We start from the raw sequence: 12776 nt of genomic DNA on the forward strand, positions 1-12776 counted from the left end.
CACATCGGGTTGGACACAGTATTGTTGGCGACTGTGTCATCGTTTTTTGGATTGTGGAGGGTTATGAGTTAAGTTGGGTGAAAAAAATTTGGAATGTTTTTTATGGTCTTTTGTTGTAATGTTATTGGGAGTTTTTTTCCTAGTGTTTTTTGTTAGTCCTTCTGGTATATGCGTTATAGTTTCATAGTTTGTGATGGTTCGAATGCTTTTTTGGGGTTATTTTGTTGCTTGTCAATTTTTTTGTTAATTATCGTTTGGGGAACAATCGAATGTGTGAAATTTAGTTTTACACAAATTGTAAATTCACGGTTGCCATATTAAGGCAAATAGAAGCATGGTTGTAACTTCCAATAAAAAAGCGTGATTGTAAATCCCACAACAAACACTGCACGCAAAAAAAAAAAAAAAAAAATCAGTTGATCAATTGGAACTCAAGGAAAACACAAAACTATACTATCAAAGCAAAAAGCTGGTTTAACACCAAATTGTGTTCATCAATTCCAACTCAAGGATAACCTAATCCCACAACAAACATTGCAGCACCAGTTAGTTTGAAAAAAAAAACCCTCGAAACACACCAATAACACCCAAAGACTAAAATTAATTAAATGACTAACATAAGAAAAGGACAAACCAGTAAAATTACTCAAATTCATATAAAGAATAAACATTAACTAGAATGACTTTTGACTTTTATAAATTGTTGCCGGTATATAATCTTGGCCGTTAAATTTTATATTATTAAATCGAACAGACAATATAAAGTGATCCTAAATGAACCACCTAAAACAGTGATCCATAATAAAAATGATTTCACTTTTAATCTAAATTAATTTTACAAAATCAATTTTATTCAAAATTAAGTTTACTAATATTAAGTCAAACATACACTGAGTCTTCTTGCTGAAGTGAAGCATAATTCTTTCCTCTCATTTAAGTAATATTGTAACTTTTGTTTCTCTACGTACAACTAAAACAAAAAATCTTTATCTTAAAACGCTTTTCTTGATGCAAGTCTTCATCTTAAAACTAACGGACCAAAATCATAGCATCACTTCAATATAGGCTACTTTAAAGAAAAGGACAGATCATATGATAAAGGACCAATATGAAGACGACTAGATACCAATCATTTATCTTTGGTTGATGCCAAAACAAATATGAAAAAGAGACGGTACCTTTGGTTTTGCTCAAGCTTGTGTTTTACTCAACATGGATATGCATTTGTGCTTGTGATGCAAGAAAATTTTCCTCGACGCACCCCAACTCATCAGGTCATTATGATTACTTGTAAACTTTTTGGGTTTTAGATATAAATAGAATTCTAATATTCTTAAATTTTAATCCATAAATGTACATAAACAGAATTTAAAAATAAATTATAATATAGAAGAAACTATATGGAAAATGCATGGATTCCATGTTTAAAATTATCATAATGGCGAACTAGAAATTTATGTGGTGGAAGTGGTAACAGACAGCCGTATGACTCAATTATTTAATAAATAGTATAATAAAAAAATTTAAAAATGTAGTTTGAAAGGAATAATTCTATAGAACAAATAAATACACACTTTCCATTCACTACAAGACACATGTGAATTAGAAGCGTGGGATTTAGAACCTTGGTATTATAAAGGAAAGCTTGCGTTCCCCCCAGTATTACATCTCCCATTTCGAGTCTATCATCTTCCTTCTCGTCATTCTTCGTTTCAACCTCGCAAAATGAGCACATTTGGTGAGTCCAATTAATTGAATGTAGATGAGAGCATTTATATACTGGTTCTAATATTTCCAAATTCTCCTTGTAATTAGGTTAATTACTATGATTGGTATTAATTTTTTTTATTATCTCTTGATTATCTTGTTATAATTATTGAGTGAACTTGTTATAGTTAATTTTAGTTATAAATTTAATATGAAATTATGGGTCCTCTTACCTAACAGCTTAAGCATTTTGTGTATGATACTCATAATCTATATGATCAAGTGGTAGAGTTTGGTCCTCGACCTCTTAGAAATGCAAATTAAAATTAGAAGAATTCATTTTGTACACAGTCTAAATATTTTTGTAGTGTCAATCAATCATAGATAGTTTTATATGTTAGAGAAGAGTTTAATTCAATTGATTAAACATGTATGAGTTATTATTAATCGTTATACTTATCTTTAATTACTATGTATAAAAAAGTTGTTTTATATGTTAACTTTGTTGATCATAAAAGTTATTCTGAATATAGTGTTTTTTTTTAATATTATTGGTTCTTTAACTTATCGTGCATGCGCATGCACGAATAAATTTAAATCATTAATGCATCTTTCTTTGTTTCACTATAATCATCAGCAACAAGATCCCTTGTTTCTGTAGAATCAACAACAACAATTGAAGGAACTGAAGCTGACAATGTGGATAGTGACTCACTGTTCCGAGGGTGCGTGTTGGAAGGGAGATGGGACTTCGTTCTTACAGCATATAGAAATGACAGTAACTATCACAAAATAAAAATCAACGAAAGCAGAGGCACAGCACTACACGTGGCAGTGAATGATGGCAAAGTGGAACTTGTTAACACCCTTGTTGTTGCAATCTTAAACCACGAAGGGAGGGAAGTGCTGAGGGATGATAGTGCACTGAAAACAACCAATGAGAGAGGGGACACCCCTTTGCACCTTGCATCCTCAAGAGGGTTCATTGGAATGTGTAAGTGCATCATAGGGGAGCTTAAGGAAAGGAAGGATTTGATTAGGGTTAGGAACAATAAGGGTGAAACACCTCTCTTCCGGGCTGTGCTCACATGCCATACAAAGACCTTTGTGTACCTCCATCATGTTTCCAAAGATATAGATGTTCCACTTAGGAACTATGATGGGGATACCATCCTTCACCATGCCATTTGGAGAGAATTCTTGGGTAAGCAAGCTTTTAATTCTATTTTCGACCATCCTTTTTATTACTCATGATTGGTTTGAATTTGTGTTGATTCTTAGTTAAGACTGTGGGAGAATGAATTGGATGAATTTGAATGAATGGGATGAATCTGAAAATAATTATTTTTTATATGATAAACTTTTTTTTGGATCCTAAAAAATGGAGCACTAAACATGAATTTGAATGACCTAGAATGTTTTAGATTACTCGTATCACTTTTTTAAATTAACAAAATAATCATATATGCAATACAATTAGACAACAAATTCATGTGAAATGATTCAGCTTAGTTTTTGGATTATGAGAAGAATTAAAGTGATTTGATTTCTCTTTTTAACCTCATTTTCTCTCAAATAACTTAAATTTAAGATTTAAATTATGAGATTTGAGCTCAGTTGTCTTCGAACTAAAAACATATTGATTCAGCTTGATTGGATCTAAATTTTGATTGCATAACTACTCGTTAATATAATTCCTGTGGTGTTTGAATTTGACAGATTTAGCAATTATAATAATTCATTGCTATCCTGGACTTGTTGAGATGCGAAACAAAGATGGAGCCACTCCTCTCAAAGTTCTTGCCTGTAAGCCTTCGGCCTTCAGGAGTGGAATCAATCTCCCATGGTGGAAGAAAATTCTTTATTATGGTAAGTGTTGCGTGCGTGGTGGCTGAGCTCATAAGATTTTTCTTCTTCTGTTTTTTACAAAAATGGAATTAAATTTCAGGGGTGGCTCAACCCTAAAGTAATATTCCAAACACAGAAACACTTGCTTTAGTTTCCTCGACAAAATTCTCTTATAATTATTCCCTTAAAAAATGTTTCATACGTAAAAAATCTCTTAAAATTTAAGTCCAATTTAAATTGACTTTTTTTTATCATTTACATATTAATTATCGATCTTACTATTTTCTTAAAAAAATTATTTTGTTGTATTGCTTCCTTCCATGAATGTAAACTAGTCTACTTTTCCATTAATTTATTCTCATTATCCCACTAGTTTAATTTTTATATATTTTTCCTAAATAATTAATAAGTGTCGCATTTGGAACAGTATAGCCTTTTCATTTTTACGTTAGTTTTTCTTTTAACAGACCGTTAGCTATTGTTATTGTGTTGGGAGATTTTATCTCATAGTAGTTTAAGTGTTCAGCACTTCAGGCTTCAGCATTTGTGGTGGTACAAGGCAGTTTGATCTCCTTTTGACAATTAACTATCTTAGATCATATTGTTCTACTTCTTCCTTAATTATTTCTTCTTAATTTATTGCATTTAATACTTTTAATAAATCTTACCTGTGATAGACACTGTCCTAATTACATAGGTTAATAGATTATTTTGAGTATATTAATGACTTAAAAAAAGTCATTATTAATATATATATATATATATATATATATATATATATGTATGTGTGTGTAGTAAATTACAAAATTAATTATAAAAATTAATTTCAGTAATTTTTTAATCAATAATTATAAATTTATACCATCTAAATAAAGTAAATAATTTCAAAGAGTGGAATTCTTAATCAATGTAACCTAGTAGTGATTTTAACTCAAAAACTAACCTTGGAATGATGATCCCTCAATATACAAATTTTTATTAAAGATTTTTTGTTGTATTTTTTATCATTTCAAACTAATCATTAATCATGTCTATTTTAAAAATTAAGCAACTCTATCGATCACCTATTGATTTTGTTTTACCTTTTTTAGGGAGATTTTATTTTACTTAAAATCGTCAATTTTTTTATTTTTCACTCATTTTTTTTATAAATTGAACCAATTAATCATATTTTACTTAAAATTCACCAAACAAAACATTGAATTTCATCTAAAATATAAATATTTAATCTTAAAATATCTCATCTTCCAACTCTAAATCTTCATCTTATAATCTTTCAAATTTTATCAATTTTTTTTTATTAAATTTGTTATTTCTAAACTTCTAAACTTCTAAATTATATATGATATATCTAATTCATCATCAACCCTAAAATATATTTTTTAAAATAATAATGTGCGTAAATATTGAAATAGAAAAATTGACATGAAGACTAATTTGCATAATTTTAAAAGTAAAGATACTTACTTAACTTTAAAAACTTAGATAATAAAAATCATGTACATAATCTAAACTAGAAGAATGAAAAGTAAAATGAAGTAAAAAAATAACATTATAAGACTTATAGTTTGGTAGACCAAAATAACATTTATTTGAGTTATTAATTTTATTTATGTTAAAGACCATCAAAACACACTTCTAAGATTATTTTCTATTATTTTCATGTCGAAGGTATACTCGTAGAACATCTAGACGCTGAAAAAGCAATAAAATCCTATATGGATAAAGTTGAAAAATATGATCAGGACAATGAACTGAAAGGTAAACTTCCAACTACTATCTCAAATATTATAACTCTTTACTGAACTGTCACTTACACATGGAAGTGAATTTCATCAGATCTGGTACCTATTTTTGATGCTTTTAATTTCCCCCCCTTCTATGATCTTATAGTTATTATTTAACTTTTTTGTTTAAAATCATATAAATTTATTGATGAATAATAAAAATATTAGTTCCTTTAATTTTGTGAGATCTTGTATCGGTAATTCATTTGTTATAATATCATAATTTTAATTTTTTTTTAATGTATTTGGTTAACTATATTATTTTCTTATATATGGAAACACGGCATCTGCAAATTAGTTCAACTAAAACTTTCTAAAATAATCGTAAGAAACATACATTAAGTTAAATATATAAGTTAGAATTAATGTGTTAAAGTTAAATAGTTTGGATAGTCTTTGAATTTAATTTTTTGATGAAAATAACTCTTAATCAAAATTTATTTATTTTTCAGTCAAATTCAAAATTAATCAGAATTATTTTATTTTGATGAACTCAAAGGTTAAGAAAAAAAAATATAAGTTATAATAAGTTAAAAACAAAATTAAGATCACTGTAGATTATATTTAATGAAGGGCGATGATTATATTTTCTTAAGAAAATTAACAGTATGTCAAGAAAAAAAATTCAAAAACCTCATGATATATATATATTTTTTTTGGTCAGAAAAATAAATGTATTACAACTGGCCAAAGACTTGGAAAGATGTACAAGTGTAGTCCACACCCTTGGAGATCTTCCACGTTGATCCTCTGTCTAATGAGATTTTTCCTAGTTGGATTTTACTTGGATTTTCCACACCCTTCTAATAAATACGTCGTCACCAACACCATCGATCAATTTCAGTTTCAGGCAAAGCCACTTTGGTCCTCCTCCCATCTCCAATCGTACACCTACACCAATACCATTCATCAAGGATTTCAACTCTTTAAGTTGTCTTCCCAACATAAAGAGATCCCTTCTCCATTGCAATTGCCAACACCAACCATGTTCCCATATTCGAAACTAGATGTTGTTGTTGGTTAGAAATCACAAAAGGCAACGGTATCTTCCCCTAACCAATTGTCTAACCAAAAGCATGCTCTACTACCATCCCCAAGTTTCCAAGATACCATGGAGTCTTACCACCACAAGCTAAACAAAGATCTCCTCCACCTAATAGATGATTTATAATTAACATTTCCCTCAAAAAGTTCTCTCCAATTCTCATATTTATAGTGACAGAGATAATCTCTTTTAGACGGGATAGTGACTTTTTTTAAAAAATAAATAAAAAAATAAGCCATGCAATGAAATTACCGTTTCATGCATAATTTTTTACTAACAAAAATATTGAATGACATTATTAATTTTGTAGCAAACGTAGCATTATTTGCAATACAAAGCCCAATCATAGCCTTCCCATAGACAGAATTGTGATTAGAGAATATAAAAACAGTATGGATTAATCATTTGATTAATTCAAATCCTTTTAGTTCTGCTCTTTACATTTTTAGTTGATATATTTGATTAGACATCACTTGAAAAAAAGATAGAGGACTCAACTCTTAATTACTTAAACAATTAATTTAAGAGTATTTAATTTGGTTACTTGATATTACATTTACTCATTTGGATTGCATTATTCCAGTTAATATACATTTAGAAAGTAGTGAAGCCAAGAAAGCACAAATTTTTGTGGAAAAACAGTATGCCATTTCTGTTCGGTTTGTAAAGAGCGCGGTTCGATTAGCATTCAAAGTCCTTAGCCTCTCAGGATTGGGTGTCACTGCACAGGGTACGTAGGTCTCTCTTTCGAATTAATTTTTAATCAATAATATTGTTCTCACTTAATATTTTTTTCCCTCTCTCTTCATATCATTCATCTAATTATCTTACACTTCTTTGTATAAAAATTATTGAAGAGTATTATAATTAAGTGGATATAGCATGAATTATTTTTCTTAATATATGTTGTTTAATCTAGTGGGTTTAATAATCACAATTAATTTCTCTTCTTCGTGCATTTACTTAATTATAACTTTCAAGACTTGAAAGCTATAAAGAAAATCAGGCAGAAGCACAGATGGGGTCGTCAACTGTTGAATATTTTTATGGAAAGACCTTATGAGTCGTACATGGGAGTTACTGGGGGTCGACCATTTGTCAAATCTGGAGAAGACAAAGACTTGGGACAACCAGTTATTACCCAACAACAGTTACGAAGTAAGCAATAAATCACTTCAGTTAATTAATTTAGTTGTTACATTATTTGAGTAATATACCACTACTACATAATAAACTTTTAACAACATTTTTTATCTGACAATTAGTAAAAATATTACTAAAACATTAAATTTTTTTCAAATTATAAATAAATATTATTAATATATTTTTGCGACATAAAAAAACTTTTACAACATGGAACTATACGTAACAATTGATAAATATTACAAAATTATATTAATAACATTCATTTATAATTTTACAATATTTGCAAATTTCGTCAAAAACTTCTAGTAACATTATTAGGTATTAGATAAAAATGATGTTAAATGTGATGTGTACTGATTTAAATTGAAGAATAAAACCTATGAAAATTGGACGTGTGTTAATTTTCAGACTAATTGTAGGATAACTTAATAGTTCATGCACGAATGATTTGATAAGAACGCACCTTGCTCCCTCTATGACAAAATTTTACACTTGGGTCTCCTGTTATTTATATTTGCTCTTGCAATTAATGTGGAATAAGATCATACACCCATGTCATGTATGTATGTGTGCCTCACTTCAATGTGATCATCATATTTGAAATCAATTCTTTTGGTGATTTATTTAATTTATATTTTTTAAAAAATCATCCTTGAAAATATGGAGTATTGAAATTAATCTTGAATGTTGGTATGTTATGTGTTACAGAAATTAGTATTTTTCTTTGCTTTCTTCCTACCTTGAAAAGATGAGTAGTGCTATACGGTAGTACGAATACCATTTGCACGACGAAGATTGTACGAATACATGTGGCAATTAAATGTTCTTGGCTAAATTCTAAACTAAAAGCAGAAAGTTCAATCTTTGATGGAAATTAAGGTGTGGTGGTTGCTGTGTTATATATATGTTTTTCGAGGAGCATGAACAAATTCGTACCAAATAGCATTTTCCCTTTACATAAATATATTTGCAGTGGTGGGTGGTGCAGCTAGCTCAGGGCCACAAGAAAATAATACAGTGGAATCTGCAGCAAAAAATGAGGAAAAGGAGACATTTGTGACAGTGGCAAAAGCCGGCATAGTTGAACTTGTGAATGAGCTTCACAATAAAGTACCAAGTACCCTCCATGACACTACCACCCCTGAGAAGGAAAACTTGCTTATTGTGGCAATGAAGAACATCAAATACAAAATTGGAGAGCACCATGTTGACAAAAAGGAGACTGCATTTTTGGCCGCGGCGAAAAGCGGCATTGTGGAGATTGTGTTTGCACTTCAATCCAAAATACCAAGTGCCGTGCATGAAACCAACTCCAACAATGAAAACGTGCTGCTTGTGGCTGTGAAGAACAGGCAAACCAAAGTTGTTGAGGTGTTAAGGAACCATATGGATAAGGAACTCTTTGATAACTTGATTTTGGAAGTGGATAACAGGGAGAATACTGTGTTGCACTTGGCAGCAGGTACCACAAGCAACACTGAAAGGACTTGGCAGATTGCTGGTGCTGCCATGCAAATGATGTGGGATATCAAGTGGTATCAGGTATGCATATTTTCATATTTGTTTCATAAACTTTCACCAATTTGGATTCGTACTAATCGCATTTTTTTCCAATTAAGATTCATTTTTAAATGAGTATGTATGTAATGAATATCTATCAAGAGAGATTAGCAAAATTTAAATACAATTTGTCCAGTATATGATTAAATCCCATTAGATATATTACTAATTAATTACCAATTAATACTTGCTCATTCAAAAAGGGGGAATGAATCCTTTCCCTTGTAAAAATATTGTGTATATTGGCATAAATATACACAAATATTGATGAATTAAGTTTGCATATTGAATAATGATATTTGAACATAACATTATTTTAAGGATTTATTTAATTGGTCCCAGATAAAAATATCGTTAAACAATCTCATATTCAATAATTAATAGAATTTAAACAATTGTCTTATTCTGAATTTACTTATTAATGCTATGATTATCATATTTAAATTTAATGTTTTATATTTAATTTCTCTTTCATATCATTTATATCTAAAATAAAATTTTATAATTGTTAATTAGAAGTTAATAATTAAAATTATATCAAAATACATAAATGTAAATGTATATGTAATAAAATTATAAAATCTTAATAATTATTTTTTAATCACTATATTCTTTATTCACCTTAGGAAAAATATATATGGCTGTAATTTTAATTTTTATAATTTTTATCTAAATTTTTTTAATTAAAAATGATAATAAAAGCGTTGGAAAAATATTTAAAATATTATACTTAGAAGTTGTAAAATAAATGAAGATTATTTACCTAAATTTTTTTTTATAATAACTATTTACCTAAAGTGAATGAAAAAAATAATTATTGAGATTTTAATACTTTATACTTTTAATTATTAACTTTTAACTAACAAATATAAAATTTTAATTTTACACATAAATAATATAAAAGAGAAATTAAAGATGATACATTAAATGTGATAGTCATGACATTAATGATAAATTTTAAAATAAGATAATTTTTTAAATTTTATAAATAAATTATTTAAGATGGGACTATTTTAATTTCATTTTTACTTGGAATCAATTAGACAAATTTTTATTTTAAACATTTTATCAATATCTCTTATTTTTCTCTATCTCTCTTCCTACCTATCAGATTATACTACCTTTCTATCTATCTATCATAATATACTACCTATCTATCTATCCACCTTACTTATAATTTTTTTTTTCTGTCTCTCTTACTTTGTATTAAATGCCATTTTGGATGTCCAATTATATTATTCTTTGTATATTTACACTAACTGAAAAGAAAGGGATAAAAACCAAACAATTACATGGACAAGATTATGCAAGCTTGCCCACCCATTATTGTTTGTCATTATTTTGCCCTTTCTCCCTCAAATATAATAGTAAATTAATTTGATGTAACATATACAACAATACAACATATATGCACACTCATATTATTAATCCCTTGATTCTGCCATGTGGAGCAGTACATTAGAGCCCTAGTGCCGGAGCACTTCGCTTTCAGAACCAACAAGGACGACAAAACCGCAGGCGAAATCTTCAAACAAAAACACAAGGACCTCGTGAAAGAAAGCTCCGAGTGGCTGAAGGAAACCTCCAACTCCTGCTCCGTCGTCGCTGCCCTAATAGCCGGCGTCTCCTTCGCCACATCGAGCTCCGTCCCCGGTGGCACCGAGAAGGGCAAACCCGAACTTGAAGGCCAGCCCGCCTTCGACGCATTCGCCATCGCCTCGCTCATAGGCCTTTGCTTCTCCGTCACGGCACTCATCATGTTCCTCGCCATACTCACATCTCGAAAACAGGCCCAAGACTTCCGCAAGAGCTTACCCTTGAAGCTTCTCTTTGGCTTAAGCTCTCTCTTCGTGTCCATTGGTTCGATGCTCGTCTCCTTTTGTGCTGCGCATTTCTTTGTGCTCAAGGACAAGTATAAGAACATTCTATTCCCCGTTTATATTGCTACTTGTTTGCCTGTGACTTTCTATGCTGTGGTCCAGTTTCCGCTGTATGCCGATCTACTTAAAGCCATTTTCAAGAAGGTGCCACAACCAAGTATTAGCAGCAGCCAATTTTAGAGGGGATTCTTTTGTTCTTTTTGCTTCATCCTACTTATTAATAATTTTATTTGGGTAATTTGTACCTGAATATATAATATATGTCTTGTACTATGCTACATATACCATGTTTTGGTCTCTTTTGGATTTTGTACAGAATAATAATATATTGACACTCATATATATTATATATATTTCTATGGTCTCAAATATAATTAAAGAAGTGACTAAGTGATTGGTCCAAGACACTAAAATTGTGTTCTTTAAACATTTGATCAAAATTTCAAATTTAAATCTTAATATATTAGTGGTGAAATAGAGAAACACTCTTGTTGAAAAGAGACAACTAATCTGTGAGAAAAATCTTGGTTACTCACCGAAATAATCCTTCCTGATAATCTTACTTTTATATATATATATATATATATATATATATATATATATATATATATATATATATATATATATATATATACCACAAACAAAATATTATATATTTTATCAAAATTTATTATTTAATTTTTTTATCACGTCATATTACTTATCATATATTTATATTATGTGTTTATGGTTTTTTTAAGTTACTAATTTGTTATCGGATCTGCTGGTTATCATTTAGTGTGCTTTGTATGGTAGGGAGTAGGGACTTAAGCAAATTTACAACAGCAAACATAGATCTTAAAATTACCCGACAAAAATCAGAGCATTACCTTTTTTTATTTTATTTTTAATTAAGTTAAGGTATGCTATATAACACATTACAATAGCACGCCCCCATATATCTCAACGAGGTTGCCACCTATGATACTATCCGTCATTTGCTACCCATGTATTATTTTATCCAAAAATCATAGCATTACTTCAAGATAGCGTTCTTTCAAGAAAAATGACTGAACCAATACGATAAAGACCACAACAAAGAACTCAACAAAAACAAAAGACCACCATAAAGAACTCGACAAAAGAACACCACAATAAAGAACTCAACAAAAAAAAAAACCACAATAAAGAACTTAATAAAAAAATTAAGACAGCCAAAAAGAATTCATACAAAAGAAAGACCACAACTGAAGAACTGAAGAACAAAATAAATTAAAAAGCCACAATAAAGACGGCAATTAGATACAAAGCCTAATATTTGGTTAATGCCAGAACATAAATGAAAAAGAAAGTACCTTTAGTTTGTGCTTTAACTATAAGCTTGTGCGCTTTACTCAACATTTGTGCTTAACATGCACAACTTTTTTCCAAAATTCCAACTCATCAAATCACTATGATGACTTTCACCCTGTTAATTAATGTAATAATTTTCACGCTGTCAATTAATTACTTAATTAGAAATCAGTATCGACGCAACTTTTTTTTCCTTTTATTAGCATGCTTCTCATATTTTAAGATAATTATTTTAAAATTTAATAATAAATTTATTATAAATATTAGTTGTCACTGAATGAAAATATAAAAATATTTATACTGTTAATGCATCTATTTTTTTTCGTAATATTATAAAGCAAATAGGAGTATGAAAAATGCAATAGATAATTACTTCCAAATCACCATAGGCTACAATTAACTGAATTAATTAATTAGAAGCGTGAGATATTATAAAGGAAAGCTTGCGTAGGTTCCTTCCAGTATCTACAT

General features: G+C 29.4%; 1 protein-coding gene across 1 annotated transcript; it reads left to right on the forward strand.

The window, feature by feature from the left end:
• Window positions 1-1634: 1634 nt before the first annotated feature.
• LOC114396050 lies at window positions 1635-11306 on the forward strand. Its single transcript, XM_028357943.1, has 8 exons — window positions 1635-1738; window positions 2345-2911; window positions 3427-3576; window positions 5227-5316; window positions 6971-7117; window positions 7369-7545; window positions 8507-9075; window positions 10548-11306. The coding sequence occupies exons 1-8, from the start codon at window positions 1726-1728 to the stop codon at window positions 11151-11153; spliced, it is 2319 nt and encodes a 772-aa protein (XP_028213744.1). The 5' UTR covers window positions 1635-1725; the 3' UTR covers window positions 11154-11306.
• The last annotated feature ends 1470 nt before the right edge of the window (window positions 11307-12776 follow it).

The sequence above is a fragment of the Glycine soja genome, chromosome 18, assembly GCF_004193775.1.
Source record: "Glycine soja cultivar W05 chromosome 18, ASM419377v2, whole genome shotgun sequence".
Classification (NCBI taxonomy): domain Eukaryota; kingdom Viridiplantae; phylum Streptophyta; class Magnoliopsida; order Fabales; family Fabaceae; genus Glycine; species Glycine soja.